The sequence below is a fragment of the Emys orbicularis genome, chromosome 1 (assembly GCF_028017835.1).
Source record: "Emys orbicularis isolate rEmyOrb1 chromosome 1, rEmyOrb1.hap1, whole genome shotgun sequence".
Classification (NCBI taxonomy): domain Eukaryota; kingdom Metazoa; phylum Chordata; order Testudines; family Emydidae; genus Emys; species Emys orbicularis.
The window spans coordinates 213,614,756-213,631,482 of record NC_088683.1 but is presented as its reverse complement, the minus strand read 5'-3'; the positions used below and the strand labels follow the sequence as shown (position 1 = coordinate 213,631,482).

At 44.5% G+C, this 16,727-nt stretch overlaps 1 protein-coding gene across 1 annotated transcript; it reads right to left on the bottom strand.

The window, feature by feature from the left end:
* Positions 1-4,470: 4,470 nt before the first annotated feature.
* On the bottom strand, positions 4,471-10,979 carry RPL8 (ribosomal protein L8). The gene is made up of 6 exons (XM_065399892.1): positions 10,902-10,979; positions 10,431-10,574; positions 8,426-8,567; positions 7,174-7,392; positions 5,000-5,115; positions 4,471-4,677 (listed from the first exon to the last, which is right to left on the bottom strand). The coding sequence occupies exons 2-6, from the start codon at positions 10,566-10,568 to the stop codon at positions 4,519-4,521; spliced, it is 774 nt and encodes a 257-aa protein (XP_065255964.1). The 5' UTR covers positions 10,569-10,574; positions 10,902-10,979; the 3' UTR covers positions 4,471-4,518.
* Positions 10,980-16,727: the final 5,748 nt, after the last annotated feature.

The window sequence follows — 16,727 nt, the reverse complement described above, 5'->3', positions numbered from 1 at the left end:
GTTCTTTCTTTAGGGCCTTTTGATTTAGCTTCCTCGTTTTTAATTTAAACCCCTCATTCTACGTTTACAGTTATGCTAGTTTTTGGTATGATTCCTCCATGAGAATGTTGAACTTAACTATGCGTTGGTCACGTAGTAGCTGAGTTATTCTTGATCTAAATAGTGTGTTACTTAAGACTATATTGAAAAGAGCCCTTCCTCTTGTGTGCTTTAGAATTAGTTTTTCCAAGAAGGGATTGTGTAAGTTGTCCTGTTGTGCCATTTGATCAGTTTATGTGCAGTAGTTGAAATCACCCATATTACTGTTTTACTAGACTTACTTGCCCTTTTGATCTCCCTCTATATTGTATACTCTTGTCGTGATCCAAAGCTGAATGAAGTCAATGGGAATGAAGTACCATTGACTTCATTCGGCTTTGGATCAGAATCTCAATGTCCTTTTCATGACCTGGAGACTGCTGGTATGACCCTACTGGTATATTTGTATTCCTGTGACCTGGAATTTGCATCCATACACATTCTACAGTATGGTCTTCCCCATCATTACCTTGTTGGAGTCTATGGAATTTTCTAACCATAGCACTGCTCCTCCATGTCTATGATTTAGTCTGTATTTCCTGTGCAATTGTCTCCAGGTATCAGTGTCCCACTGATTTTGTCCTTCCACCATGTTGCAAGAATGCCTGTTATGTCAGGAACCATTTCCCTATTTTTGTGTCGGTACGTAGGCATGTCTAGTTCTTATTTTTGTCCCTAGGTCTATTTTTATTAAATTTTATCACATCATTATCTTTCTGAAATCTCAACCTGTCCCTCTTCTAGTTCATCTTAATAAGTGGCTGGTCCTTTACTACCAGATAGGGACTTACTTTTGAAATCTGTGTCCAACCTGACTTAAAGGATTTTTATACATATAAATAAGGTCTTTCCAAATGAGTGTTTAAAACTTACTCTTTATATTCAGGGATGCTCTACATAAACTAAAGGAAGGTATGTTTACTTACAGACTGGAAGCTGCATCAGTTACTACAATACAGTCTTTAGTTTAGTTATGCATTAAAAGGGTGTTTGTTCTTGATAAGTTTGGTGCAGAGTGAACGGACTTAAGTCTTCAAAAATCCTCTTCTGAATGTGTGAATTTAGAATGAAATGTAGCATTGCAACCTGTATGTTTACATGAAATAGGTTTGCAGCTGCCTTCAGCAATATAGTGTGGTACTGTTTTTTGCTGCTGTTGTGCTAAGCCTGTAGGTTAGTGGATCCTTACAATACAGTTAATGCAAATTGGTTTTGACGTTCTTTTGCATCAACTAGCCTTAAAGAGCAACTTTCATGCACGAGAAAAGTTTCAAATGGATTAGACTGAACGTGTAATTGTACTTACCTTGGTTCTTCTCTTTGTTAGGAATTTAAGCTCAAACATTTGAATCATTTCTCCTCTTCCTGTTCTAGGTTTGATGCCATAATGCTGGATTTATATCCAGAGCAAGAGAATGTAATGGATTCTGATTTCATGGCAGGAGTGGCTGGCATGTGAGAGGACAAACTGTCACACCACCTAGCTGCAATAATAATGGACAATACACAACAAGACTGGCCAATTAAATTGCTTTGTATATAATTTTCCCCCAAAATTTGCTCTACAATACAACTTAAGCCAAAGTTGTTTTAGATAGGTCAAACCCGAGGCTGTTATCAAATAGCACTTCCATTATAAATGCATCTTTCAGGCACTTACAACCAGAGCTGGCCTTAACTTCTAGATAAACCTATGAAACAGTATTTCTTTCCTTTCTTCCTTCCTCATCCCTGCAAATGTAACAGACTTCTGTCTAGGTCAGGGGTTTTCAAACTGGGGGTCGGGACCCCTCAGGGGGTCACGAGGTTATTACATGGGGGGGGTCACAAGTTGTTAGCTTCCACCCTAAACCCCACTTTGCTTCCAGCATTTATAATGATGTTTAATATATAAACAAGTGTTTTTAATTTATAAGGGGGTCGCACTCCGAGGCTTGCTGTGAAAGGGGTCACCAGCACAAAAGTTTGAGAACTACTGTTCTAGTGTGATTGCACCACTGTGCAGTAAACTGCCTTTAGCAGTTGGGGGAGATGATTTTTAAATGGGAATTTAATCTAAAGGACATGCAGAGTGGCCCAGGATAGACAGGAGTGGTAGAGCCTTGTTTGTGCTCTTAGTGATGGTTTGACCGTGGGAAGGATTCAGATTCTGTAAGGCACAGACTGTCTCCCTGTACTGCGGGTGCTTAAAAAAAAAAGTCTAGGTCAGATCACTGCGATACTTTTGTATTGATCAGTTTACATTTCTAAGGGAGTGGGCTAGAAATTTACCTCCTCCCCATTAATTCCTTAATGGAAGCTAACGTTTTCTTTGTATTCAATTTACACCAAATTAGAGGTACCCACCATGGGGGACCGGGGGAAGGCTAGCTCTTATAATTGAGATTATGGTCTGAAACTTGTACCTGCTTGCTCAGTGGTAGCTGGAGGAGGGGCAATTAGGTTTTTATTGTGTTTTGCTTTTTTTGATATTTTAAACTTTGCGTTAGTGTTCAGAAGAAAGTGCCTTTCCCATGTTTGAAGCTGTGGGGTTTAGACATTTTTAAAGTGACGTATTGTGGAAATTACTCTGATTTTTATTAACACTCCACTGGTGGTTCAGCACATTGAACGCTGGTATAAAGTGGATTAAACCATAATAAATGTAGATGGGCCTTAAAGAACAGTGGTTGCTGCTCTCCTTAACCTGCTATTCCTCTTGAAGAGTTATATTCCAAAGTGTATAGTGCTAAATAATTGAATGTGTATTTGAATTCATGTGAGGTTTGATAACAGCACTTCTTGTTACATCACCAAAAATGCTACACGTAGCATCACGTGATTGTTTGAAATGAGTTTAGTTCTTACAAACCATACTGCTTATTTTCTTTGGGTCTCTAGCCCCAACATAGCTGTATTGTTACCTTTTAAAAAAATAAACCAGCATACACAACCATGTGCATGTTGTATAACTCATGGGGTGAGAGAGTGAGGTCAGAACTCCTCTTTGAATTCTGTGCCAGCAATGGACTTGAATACGACTGGCAAGCCTATGCCCCAGCAAATACAGAAAAATGGGCTGATTTGTCAATTGTGTTCAGCTGACCAAGGACTTTCCTTGACTTGTACCTGCTGATGTGATTTCAAGGACACTCTCCTCCTGAAGACAGTTAACTTTGTATATAATGTATCCAATTCTGATAAGAGGCATTTAACCTTGCAGCTGGCTATAGATTAAAGGCCTTATGCCCTGCCAATGCAATGTGGAGGGTAAATTGTACATCAGTTGATTGAGAGCGCTCTTTCAGTGCTTCACACCCCATGCTTGCTTGATGGAAGAGATGGGGATTTAGGTAATGCCTAGCAGAGGTCCTGCCTGCAGAGTACTTTTTTTCCAGCAGCTCCTTGGCTAATGTTAGAAGGTATAGGACTTGTTCACAAGCATCTGAAATTTTTTTCCAGCTAAATAGTATGTGCATGACTTATGCAACAGCTTATACGTTCACAGAGAGAGCAATCATCCTATTGCCTTTGTCCTACCCACCCAAAGATCAAGCATGGCTCCTAGCGGCAGCAACTGCCGCCTTTTTCTTTACAGGGAGGGAAGTGTAAGTTATTATCAAGAAGAACATCATGCTCGCTGCCTTTCCAAAAAATTGTAATGTTAATGCACAATGCTGAGTGTATGAGGGAGGCTCTGGTGTAGTTTGACAAGCAGGTACTCACCTATGTGGAGTTAATATATTGACAGACAATTATGGGGTAGTACTGGTTGGTCACTAAACTTCCCCAACAAAAGGCTTTATTATCACAGCTTGCTTACTACGTACTAGCACTAAATATAATTGTAGCTAGGACATTGTTTTGTAGATAGATAGGACAGATGCTGTTTTTATAAGCCAGGGGTAAGATTTCAAAATAGACTTTCCTGACCTTCCCCTTTTGCAAAGTTTACTTCAAATTGTCTAGTGCATAAGCCCTCCTTAAACTACTTGAATATATTTCTCAGTTAGAACATAGTGCCTGAAGAAGACTCTCCTCTACAGAGAACTTCTGAGTGCTTGTGTGAAAGAGAACCATCACCTCTTAATCCACACTTTACTCATGTCTTCCTCTAGAGGCCACCCCTTCCTCTCCCAGGGCTTCACTTGGTCATCCACCATACTACATTACCACCTCCCACTTAACACTAGGTGATAACTTCAATCTCATCTTCATCCCTTAGTGAATCTGATCTGAACAGTTTCTAAAACCTATTCCTAGTCTCAGACTATTGGATTGCGACTAAAGGCCCATTTATGCCTTCAATGAAGGCAAGAGTTCTATGATCCACCCTTGCACTACAAGTTTCCTCGCTAATAGAGTCTGAAGAAGCTGGTATCACTCCTTCATAAAGTTTACACAAGACAGGTATGGGGGGGGTTTTTAAGCCTTTTATTGTGTAAACTGTATTGAAAGACATTAGTTCTCCTTCTCCTGCACGGTCTTGGTTCCACGCAGTCTACCAGTACGACGGGCAGCAATGAGACCGACCTTGCGACCAGCTGGAGCATCTCTCCTGATGGTTGAAGGCTTACCAATATGCTGATGGTTACCACCACCAAAGGGATGTTCTACAGGCTATAAAGAAAGTCACCAAGGTCAAAAATGTAGACAGAAAAGGACATTCCAAGTTAAATAAATTAAACTTAAAACACAAATCAAGGTAAGTGTGCAATAAAACTTGTACATTCTCTCATTACTTTATATAAAGGAATAATTTTACCACACATGCACTAAAGCAGATATTCACAACTGCAGAGCAATATGTGCATTTTCTAGGCAGTTTATATAGCCTCAACGCAACAGCTCTTGCCAAAAGTATCATTGAATCCTGAATGACAACTGTTAAGCCCTTACGTGAACTATGGAAGGACAGACAATTGAAAGCTGAGACACTTACATTCATAGCCACACCACGGACACGTGGCCAGCAGTTTCGCTTTGCCTTGTATTTGTGATAGGCACGACCTGCCTTTAGGATAGGCTTGTCAATACGACCTCCACCAGCAACAATACCTGAAATTCAATTAAAAATACAAAATAATTTGTTGGGTGTTAAGCTTTTATAGTCATCACATATATTTTGTAAGCTTTGACTCATGCAGTGAAGTCTGTGGCTAAAATGATTAGCAAATGGCTGTGTTAGTGATGGGATATTTAAGGGGAAGTAAGGAGGAAAGGAAAAAATGAACTGCTATTTTCAGATTTTAAACTGTTTAGAAATCTTGTCTAGCTCGTTAATCTATGAAAGTGAGTGTCAAATATACAAGTGTCCACACAAGCATTTCGCAGCCAGGACAAAATTGAGTATGAATTGCTTCATGAAGGTTAGGTATTGTGAAACTACGTTCTTGCAAACAGGTATTCTAGTATCTGTATACATTGAAGGTGGGCCGCAAAGAAAGAGTTCTTAATTTTAATCTCTATTTAATTGCTAACGTTTCTCCTTTTAATAGTGAGACTAGATCACATAAGATGGTCCTGAATACTAGATCATTGGTTATACTTCCCAGAATTGCTTGTACAATGCTGCCACAGCTGAGTGGAGCAATGAGATGTGACAACCTTTCAGTTAGAACACAAATCATCACATCGAAACATCAGGAGAAATAGTTAAGGTCTACTGGGTTTTACCTTCAACACTCATCATAAGTTGGACTTGGCACTCTGGCAACAGCTTCTTAAGAGTTAATTTATTACATATGAAAATTATAGTAACCTGTATAATTTGCATATTCTATCTTTAAATATTGCTTCTGACCTTATTCTGTACCACCAGTGTGTGTTAACAAATGCAGTAGTTGTCAAAGCTCCCTGTGCCCCAGATGTAGGGTTACTAACACTCCAGGACTATGTCCAATCAAAATTAGCAACCCTACCCAACTGCGGCAGAGAGGAAATGTACAGGGAAGTAACTAGTTTGCTACTGAAGTCCAGAAACTGGTTATTGGTAAGATGGCATCTTTCATTCTAAACCATCAAAGTTTTAAAAACAATTTTCTGCTATTTTCACACAGCACCAGCCACTGAAGTTGAGTAGCCCTCTCATAGTTTAGGACAAATAATACTGTATCCTCATGCAACTTCAAGAAAGCAGTTAGTACTCTCTCAACTTTCTTCTACTGGCAACTGCCTTTGGACTTTAAGCTGAAGCCAGAGCTCTGCCACCCAGGGCTAAAGCATGTAACTTAGCTTTGCAAGGCCCCAGGCAATTGTCCTGCTTGCCACTCCCTAAACCCATCCCATGACCCCCAGGTTAAGAAACAGTGCTTTAACTCAATTCAGCTTTTAGACTGGACACCCCAGCAGCCATCTCAACTTCTGCAAGTAGTACCACAAGATTTAGTAATCATATGGTCAGGATCTGCTGTGTATGTCATCTAATACAGAGCACCTGCAACAGCAGTGCCTCCACCCCCCTGATGGGGCTCTGGCTTTAGACTGACTCAAAAGGAAGCATGCATGCCACCTCTTGAACACCAATACTGTTTCCTACAGAACTGAAGTTTTCCTTGTAAGTCTCCCAAGCAAGGGTAGCAGAATTGCATCCTTTCATAAACTGATCAGCTCTCTGCACACATGTTATGATACCTCCCTGGAACTGGAGTTCATCACCATCTACTTTTGAACTCTATTTCCAAGCCTACACACATCTTAAATCCAACACCATCAGTTCCCACTAACTCAACATGTTATCCCATATACTTAAGCAGTAAGTTCTTTGGGGGCTGAGAATGTCTTTTGTATAATGCCTAGCATAGTGGGGATTCTAGGCTTTATGATAATACGAGTAACTTGTACAGTAAGACCCACATTAAAGTATGTTAAACTCATGTACACACTGAATTTAGTCACCCATACACCTATATCACATTAGGCAATTTTGGGTCCAAGTGTGTAGTTAGCTTTCAAAGACGCAAAGCTCAAGTTGTAAGTCCACAAAGCACACCACAACCTAGATCACCAGTGTTTGAGGTATTAAAAAATGAGCCTATTTGCTACCACACCTTTCACTACAGTTTGGACACCATTAAGATACAATACACAAATTGACCACTGTCACTTGTGACTTACCAACAACAGCTCTGTTCGCAGAAGAGATCACCTTCTTGGAACCAGAAGGCAGCTTCACTCTGGTTTTCTTGGTTTCAGGATTGTGGGAGATAACTGTGGCATAGTTTCCAGAAGCACGGGCCAATTTACCACGGTCACCAGGCTTCTCTTCAAGGCAACAGACAATGGTTCCTTCTGGCATAGTGCCAACAGGTAGGACATTTCCAATGTTAAGCTGAGCTGAAAAAATAGATCAATTTAGTTATCTGTAGATGCACATCATAACGGCCATACTAGGTCAGACCAAAGATCCATCAAGCCCAGTATCCTGTCTTCTGACAGTGGCCAATGCCAGGTGCCCCAGAGGGAATTTTTGAACCATAACTAATCTTCAAAAATCCAGAAATATGTCTAGCTATCTTCATGTACAATTAATAAACAGACTCAAACCAGAAATATAGAAGATCTTAAACTATTACACATCACTAGAAGCATTTATATGGCAACTAACATGGTGCTATCTGGGTACACTTCCCCTCTCCCCCTCCCCTTCAACAACAGAGTGACTTTAGAGCAACTAGTCAGTCAAATGTAAGGGATTCTAAGGAACAGTTTGTCAAAGGCCTGGACAAAAAAAATGCATCTTGTATTGGCTTATTATAAGTTTGTAGTTAGTTACACAATCCAAAATTTGTTGGATGGTGAAATGTTTCCAGCTCCATATAAAAACAGTAGTTTGTAAACAGCTAGTGAAGGCCAGTGCATTAAACATTACTTTTAGAAAATTTAGGGTCCATAAGGACATGGAGTAAAGTTCTCAGGAAGACAGACATGCAGGTCAGATTGCATCATGAGTCTAATCCTGTGGTTCTAAACCTTTCCAGACTATTGTATCCTATTCAGGAGTCGGATTTGTCTTGTATACCCCCAAGTTACCCCTCACTTAAACTACTCGCTTACACAATCAGGCATAAAAATATAACTGTCACTGAAAAACTGCTTATTCTCATTTTTACTATATAATTATAAAACACCAATTGGAATATAAATATTGTACTTACATTTCAGTGTATAGTACATAGAGCAGTATAAAAAAATCATTGTCTATATGAAATGTTAGTTAGTACTGACTTCGCTGGTGCTTTTTATGTAGCCTGTTGTAAAACTAGGCAAATATCTAAATGAGTAGAGATGTACTCCTTGGAAAACCACTGGTCTAAACTACAAGCCTCTGGAGGCCACTTAAACATGACCAGCTGCAATCTTAACTCACCTTTCTTGCCACAGTAAACAAATTGGCCAGTATGAATACCTTCAGCTGCAATGAACAACTCTGTTCTTTTCTTAAACCTGTATGGATCACGAAATGCAACCTTGGCAAGGGGAGCACCTCGGCCAGGATCATGAATGATATCCTGATGTGATAAAAAGCATATTTAGAAACAGCCATGTCATCATTTATTCAGATTAGTGATAAATGCATAAGCTTGTAGCAACTAGGTTTATAAACCTAACAAGATCTTAAGACAAGTAGTTTAAACATTATTCTAACTCCTCCAAAAAGTTAGTATGGTACCAATCTTTACTTAAATGCACTCCCAGTCTTTCACTTAACCGTCACTCTAAGTTAAGATCAAGTACATGGCCAAATCAAAAACCTAGCTGTAACAGTTCTCAGTTAAATATACTACTTCATACTAATCGCACTTAGTGCCCTTATTTAATGCCTGCAGACCTTCCAAAATTAGACATTTGGCTTTCACTAACACTAATAAGATGCTTATGCATATTTTAATTACGACCTACCAAAAAGCTATTTTGAGAACCATTTAAAAAGAGAAACTTCTCCAACTGCTCTCCAAGTAACTCCTCACAACCCACTTCTATTAGGGTTTCAGAACTGCCAAATTTATTTAGCTTTTGTAGATGTATGTTTGCTACTGTTAGACTGCCCCTCCTTTCCTCCAACAGTATCACACTAATTTGTTGCACCCATTCTGAAATTAGATTGTTTGATGTTTAGACACATCCTCTGAGCAGCAATCATCAGTGTCACCTCACAAGTTCTATTCCTCTAAAAGGCTTTCAAATTGATTTCAGACTAACTCCCTTCTCGCCTGACAACCATCTGAAGTGTCAAACTAAAAGTGGTATTTTTTTTTAAGAAGCTTAGAGAAATTCATTGGAAAAAAAAAAAAATCAGCTAGTGTGTGGGAGGCAGCATGACTATGCTGGTATACACTAGAAAATTAGATTGACCCAGCTACATCACTCAGGGGTGTGAAAAAATCTATACCCCATGAGCAATGTCATTAAAGCAACCTAACTCCTTGTGTAGGCTGCACTAGGTCAATGGAAATATTCTTTCATCCACCTATCACTGTAGTGTCTACCCTGAACCACACCACCAGTGTCAGTGTAGACGTTCCCTTGGGAGTCAGATGTGGGTTCTACTTCCAGCTCTGGCACCAGCCTACTTGGAGACACTGGGCCAGCGTAGATTAAAAAAATGTGTAAATGTTACATTGATGAACCCTCAAATTTGAACCCTAAAGGGGTACAGCTTTAATTATACAGAATCAGGGACAAATTCATCTTTAACTTTGATATCAACTTAGGTTTTATAAGTAGGTCAACATCAGGTACCATATTAAATATCTATATTTTCATTCTTTACAAGGAAGTGAATGCTGGTATTTACATACGTCCACCTGCAAGTACTTTGTTGTGCATTAAAGTTTTTCCCTTAATTGCTTTTGGTTTGTTCAGTTAGCAGATGAAGAAAATATTCTCTATTTGCCACTAGTTCAAAGTTGAGACTGGGAATTGAAAAAGTATAAGCGCTTTATTTCCCTCCTCTAATTTATCCAAAAACAGGAGTGAATGACACTTCTGTTCTTAAAATTTAGAGTTTATGAAGCTAGCGTTTCAAAGCCTGGAAAAAAGTGACTACCTCTCCAATGATATGAGAAGAGCTCCCAGGAAGGTTTGGCCTTAGCTGCCATGGAAATCGTATTGAAGGTTATGTTTATGTTTAGTTGCAAATCATGTTTTAACGGGTCTCGCAGCCGCTGCGAAGGAAGGGCTTTACAAACAGAACAAATAAAACGGCATTACAATAACGGCACTAGGCTGCAACTTGCTGACTTGAATCGCGATTAAAACCGAGTTTAAATCAATCCACCTCGAGCAAGTCACGGCCCTGCTCGGACTCCGGGGCCGCGGGGCTGACACGGAGGAAGGCGCTGCCCGCAGCGGGGCCCAGGCCCCCGACCCACCTTTACGATGCCCTTGATGTAGCCGTGTCTCTCGGCGAAGTCGATCGCCCTCAGCTTAGCGGGGCCCTTCCGGTGCTTCACGTGGGCTCGGAACACAGACCCGGCGCCCTTCCGCTGCCCCCGGATCACGCGGCCCATGGTGCGCTGAGGGGAGAACGGAGCCGGCTCGCGACATACTGGAGACTCCCCCCGCGCGCGCCACCCGCCCGCCCCCAGCCGCTGGCCCTTCCCGCCATGGGGGCCGGGCCGATAACCGGGCGCGAGGCGAGGAGGCCCCAGGAGCCGGCTGCGATTCGGGTCTATGGCCCCCGCCCAGCCCCACCGCCCGAGACCTCGCGACCCGTTCAAACCCCACCCCACCCCCACCCCCACCCCCGAGGGCGCAGGGAAGGGCCGAGTTAAGGCTCGGGGCCGGGGTTCCCCCGATGGGGGCGGATGGACCCGGCTCCCGCGGCGTCACCTCGCTCCTACCTCCGCCGGTGCCTACTTCAGAAAGGAAGAAGGAAGGACGGTCGGGGGGTCACGGCGGCACTAAACCCTTCCGGGGCAAGGAACGGGCTGTGCGCGGTGACGTCATGCCGCTTGGCTTCCCGGGTAACGTAGTCCCATTGCCTTCGCTTCTAGTAGAACTCCAAGCCCGGGGGTGAGGGGCGGGGCGCACGCGCCTCTCAAGGGCGGGCGAGAGTAGGCCGGGCTCGTGCTTGGGCCCAGTGATGCTGAGGGAAGGGGCGTGTCTGTGAGTGCAGCCCTCCCCGTCGCCGTGTGTCCCATTCGCTCCCGGGAGCGGGGCCCTGCAGCGTGGCGCGACTGCGCCAATCAGCAACCGCCGCAGTGACGCTCTAGAGTGTAACCATCCCGCCCACATTCCTAGGCTCGACTCCAGTCTCGGCCCCCTCCAGAGCCCCAGGGCTTGTCTACACGCGGGGTTGCGCCGGTTTAACTTCATTTTGAAACCTGTTAGTTGAATGGCCGCAGAAGGCCAGAGGAGTACCCCGGAATGTTTCACGTGGGGCCCACTTCATAGAACCATAGAATACCAGGGTTGGAAGGGACCTCAGGAGGTCATCTAGTCTAGGGTTACCATATTTCAGCAAGCAAAAAAGAGGACGGGAGGAGCCCCGCCCCTGTCCTGCCCTAGCCCCGCCCCTGCCCCTCCTACTTCCCGCCCCCCTCAGAACCCCCAACCGTCCCCCCAGCTCCTTGTCCCCTGACTGCCCCCTCCTGGGACCCTCCCCCCAACCTAACTGGCCCCCTAGGACCCTACCCCCTACCTGTACCCTCACTGCTCCAACCCTTATCCACACCCCCACCCCCAGACAGACCCCTGGGACTCCCACGCCCCATCCAACCACTCCCCACCCCCTGACAGCCCCCCCCCCAGAACTCCTGACCCATCTAAACCCCTCTGCTCCCTGTCCCCTGACTGCTCCGATCCCTCTCCCCACCCCTGCCACCTGACAGCCCCCCTCAGAACTCCCAACCCCCCCCCCCCCGCTCCTTGTCCCCTGACCACCCCTCCTGGGACCCCTGCTCCTAACTGCCCTCCAGAACCCCACCCCCTACCTAAGCCTCCCTGTTCCTTATCCCCTAACTGCCCCCTCTTAAGACCCCCCCAACTGCCCCCCAGAACCCTACCCCCTACCTGTACCCTGACTGCCCAAAACCTTATCCACACCCTCCCCCAGAAAGCCCCCTCCGAACTCCCGACCCCCCCCGTCTCTTGACTGCCCCCTCCAAAATCTCCCTGCCCCTTCTCCAACCCCCTGGCCCCCTTGTTGTTGGCCTTCGCCTAACGTCTCTGTGAACTTGCTCGGGAACGGCCTGAGCCGTTCGTCCCGGCAGGCTGGCTGGCAGGGGAGGAACTCCAGACTGCCAGAGGCGATCTGCGAATGCAGGGAGGGAGGGAGTGATCTCAGCTGCAGGGGGGACTCTCTCTGGCTGTCAGAGCCCCATGTAAGTGGCACCATCCGGCCGGCTGCCCTGTTAGCCGCGCGCGCTCTGCATGGGTGGGGGGGAAGTCTGGACATGTACATATTCCCCCCGGACGCTATTTTTAGCTCAAAAATCCAGACATGTCTGGGGGAATCCGGACAAATGGTAACCCTAATCTAGTCCAACCCCCTGCTCAAAGCAGGACCAATCCCCAGACAGATTTTTACCCCAGTTCCCTAAATGGCCCCCTCAAGGATTGAACTCACAACCCTGGGTTTAGCAGGCCAATGCTCAAACCACTGAGCTATCCCTCCCCCCCATCAGACCCGCTCTTCACTGGTTAACTCGCAGCAAATACCCCTGTTGTTTGGCTCCCTGGGGCTGCGCTCCCTGCAGCTCCCCACGCTTGTAGCGGGGCTTGAGGCTGTCGCTAAGCGAGTCCTGTCGGCTGCTGTAGGGGGCCCCATGGTGGCCACCCCACTGTGCACTCAAGTATGGACCCCTGGTCCCTCTGTCCTGATGGGGGAGGTCAAAATAGAGTGAGTGGCCTTGAGACCCGCTGCATGGGTGTCACAATGCAGCTCAGGTTTGGCCCTGTGACCCCTTCATCGTGCCGGGGGTAGTTGGGTCAAAATAGGGTGAGTGGCCTTGTGAGGTGGTTCACAGAATTCGCAGCACTGCTCAAGTTTTGAAGCAGCTGGGGGCTGGGCCAATCAGAGGGGGGCCCAGGAGGGCCATTTGGCCTGGGCCTCAAGCTCAAAGGGGGCTTCAAATTTAGACACTTGTTAATTTTTTGGCATTTGATAAGTTTCGCAACTTGTTTTTATGCGCATCCCTATCAGACCAGAATGTGACACACTCTCTCAGCTTAGAGCTGCAACTTTAAGCAAATAGGAGCGGTTATTTGGTAAAATACTTTTTTTTTTTTTTGGTTCACTAATATAGATTTTGTCATATTAAAGCGTTTAAAATGTCCATAAATATTAATAAAAATATATCGGTTCTGATGGCACAAGATTAGACCGTGATGAACATGTCCTCTCAGATCAGCTGATTATATAAACAAACCACTACTAGTGGCTGGTGCTGGATCAAGTGCGTGTTGGAAGGTAGAGAATTCTTACATTTTAGTGTCTTTATAGTTTTACGTCTAGTTGACTAAGGAATTATTTATGTGTGAGGATTCCTCATTATTATCTTCATATAATAGCTAAAAGAGGTGACTGGTTGGTTGAGCCCTAGCTTGGTAGCTTGGCCATCATCATAGGCTTTTGTAGTCTATAGGCCCAGATTCTTGTAGTCAAGAAGGAGATGTGCCAACAGTAACAGATGCAGCAGAAGATCCTGTGTACGATCAAGAAACTCAACAGCAACAGGAAGATGTAGATCTTACGCAGCAAGAGCAATTCATGAGTACTAGTTGTTTTGAAATTCCAAGTAACATTCCACGAGATGCTGACAAAAACGCTTTCAAATGGTGAGACCTACATAAGAGACTGTAAAAAGCAACAGAGGGTCCTGTGCTGGAGTACGGAAAAACAATCTCTGTACTGTGCACCCTGCTTCATTTTGAACAAAAGTGCTGCAAATGCATCAGTTCTCTCTGCTCAATCAGGATGGAGCATCAACAGAGGTTGGAGGAAGTTGAAAGACCGAATACCATCACATGAGAGTTCAACGTCACACAAAGAAAACTATGTTTGCATGGAAATCAGCCAGTAGGGCAGCATCAGCTGAAAGTTCAGTTGAGAATTTACTCTCAACTGAAATCTCTACAGAAACTAATAACTGGAAAAAACTTCTTGAGCGCATCCTGAATGTCATCCTTTTTCTTTCTGAGTGGGGATTGGCTCTCTTTGGTTCCAGTCAACGTATTGGTGATTGTGCAAATGGAAACTTTCTAGGCATAGTTGAGCTCCTCAGCAAATATGACCCACTTTTATCAGAGCATGTTAAACGTGTTCAAGAATCGCAAGAGTGTCAAAAGTGCATGCAAGTCGATTATTGCTCCACACGCATACAAAATGAGTTTATTGAGCTATGTGGGTCATTCGTACAAACAACAATTCTTGATGAGATTCTAAATGCCAAGTATTTTTCAATCATTGTTGATGCCACTCCAGATTGTTCTCACAAGGAACAGAATACTATGATTATTTGATATGTTAAGATTGTAGACGGCTCAAAATTTTCAATTGAAGAAAGGTTTATTTTGTTTGATAATTTCACAAGAAAAACTGGAAAAGAAATTGCTGCTCAAGTACTAGCAATTCTAGAAGGTTTTAAGTTACATTTTCAAGTCTGCATTGGTCAAGCCTATGACAATGGATCTAATGTGGCTGGGAAGTACAAAGATGTACAAGCAGTTCTGTTTGAGCATAATTCAAACTGTATTTTCTCCAGCTGTGGAAACCACAAACTAAACCTTGCAGGTGTTGATTGTGCTGAATCATGCAAGAAGGCAATTACTTACCGTACATACTCGTTCATAAGCCGAATTTTTTTAGTAAAAAAGGGAAGCGCCAGAGAAGGGGGTCGGCTTATGAACAGGTATAGAGATGGAGAGGTGGGACACAGCCCCTCCCCCCAACAAAGGGAGCAAGGAGAGGCAGCACAGCCAGAAGGGAAGAGGCGGGGCCAGAGTCTCTCCGCTTCTGGCCACGCTGCTCTCCCCCCAGCCTCTGAAGCAGCTGCAGCTCTGGGGCTGGCAGGCTGCAGCCGTGCCGCTCGGCCCTGCCCCCCAGAGCAGGCTGAAGCCACGCTGCCTGGCCCGCCAGATCATGCTGCGGCCGTGCCGCCCGGCCCAGCCCGCTGGAACAAGCTGTGGCCACGCCGCCCGGTCTGGCCTGCCGGAGCAGGCTGTGGCCGCGCTGCCCAGCCTGCCGGAGCAGCTCCAGCCAGGCCAGAGACATCCTCCCCTGGCCCTCCCCAGATAAGGTGGGAAGGGATGGGATGGGGAGAGTGTGGGGGTCCCGGGCTAGGGGTGGGGTCATTTGGGGGGTGGTCACAGGGGTTACTCCCCTGACCCCTAGCTTCTTCCCCCCAAAAAATGTCCCCACCAGTTGCTGTCCAGGCCCGTCAGGGTAAGCAGCTGGCATGCCGGGACACTTTGTTTACTTAGGTTTACCTCTGTGCCTGCGGACGCTCAAGGTAAACAAATCATTTCGCCCACCAGCGGCTTATCCTCATGGCCCAGGAGCCAAAGTTTGCTGACCCCTGAATTATAGGGTCAGCTTATGAATGAGTCATAAAAATTTTCCATTTTTACTTATCCATCTTGGGGGGGTCGGCTTATAAACAAACCGTCTTATGATTGAGTATATACGGTACTTTGGATCTGTTCAGCAAATGTACAATCTCTTCAGTAGCAGTCCACAAAGGTGGGAAATTCTGAAGCAATATCTTCCTGTTTCACTGCATGGGATGTCCAAAACTAGATGGTCTGCACGGATTGATGGTGTTCAACCAGTTGCACAGCATTTGAATTCAGTGAGAAAGGCTTTAAATGAGCTTGAATCTCTCAATCTCACTGCACGAGCTCGAACTGAACTTCAGTCTATTCAGAAGCACATGTCCAAATTTGAATGCATTCTGATGTCATCTTTGTGGATGATGCTACTTACAATGATCCACCAAATTAATCTGGTAATTGAAGCACACAGTGCTACATTTGATATTGAGAGGGATAACATTGAAAGTCTTATCAATGACATTCAACAGATTCGTGAACAATGGGATGCGATCCTGACTCAGTCCAAATTAGTAGCACAGAATATTGGCATTTCATCTGAGTTCTCCACCAATCCCAACTTACCTACTGAATCCAATGCCGAGCAGCATTATAGGGTCAATGTCTTCCTTGTCATCATTGACTCTATTCAATCAGATCTTACATGTTGATTTGAGTCACTGCGACTAATTTGTACCCTTTTTGGGTTTCTTTGGCAGTTCTACAGACTGAGTAATGAAGATCTACTTTCTGCAGCTTAACAATTTCAGCAACAGTACAACAAATCTTAAAAGATCTCAGTGACGAGGTCATCTTCCTCAAATGAATATATTCCACAAACTTTAAATTGGATTGCAAGCCAAAGGAATTGCTTCAAGAAATACTCGAACTTGGACTCTCTGGGGTGTTTCCTAATATCACAATTGCATTGCGTATTTTTGTCAGTTTGCCTGCATCAATGGCTTGAGGTGAATGCACCTTCAATGTGTTGAAGCAGGTGAAGAACTATCACCGTTCAACTATGGGACAAAAGCATTTGAATAGGCTCGCCATGCTTAATATCAACTGTGACATTTCACGAAAGCTAGATTTTTCCTCAACAATTAGTGCATTTGCACAGAAAAAGACTAGAAAAG

Bases quoted from the DNA above. Each gene is read 5' to 3' on its own strand.
- RPL8 (XM_065399892.1), bottom strand. From the start codon at position 10,568: ATGGGCCGCGTGATCCGGGGGCAGCGGAAGGGCGCCGGGTCTGTGTTC. The intron at 8,568-10,430 runs GTGGGTCGGGGG...TTATCACATCAG, and splicing joins ACATCAAGGGCATCGTAAAG to GATATCATTCATGATCCTGG. The intron at 5,116-7,173 runs GTAAGTCACAAG...ATTGAATTTCAG, and splicing joins TGCGAACAGAGCTGTTGTTG to GTATTGTTGCTGGTGGAGGT.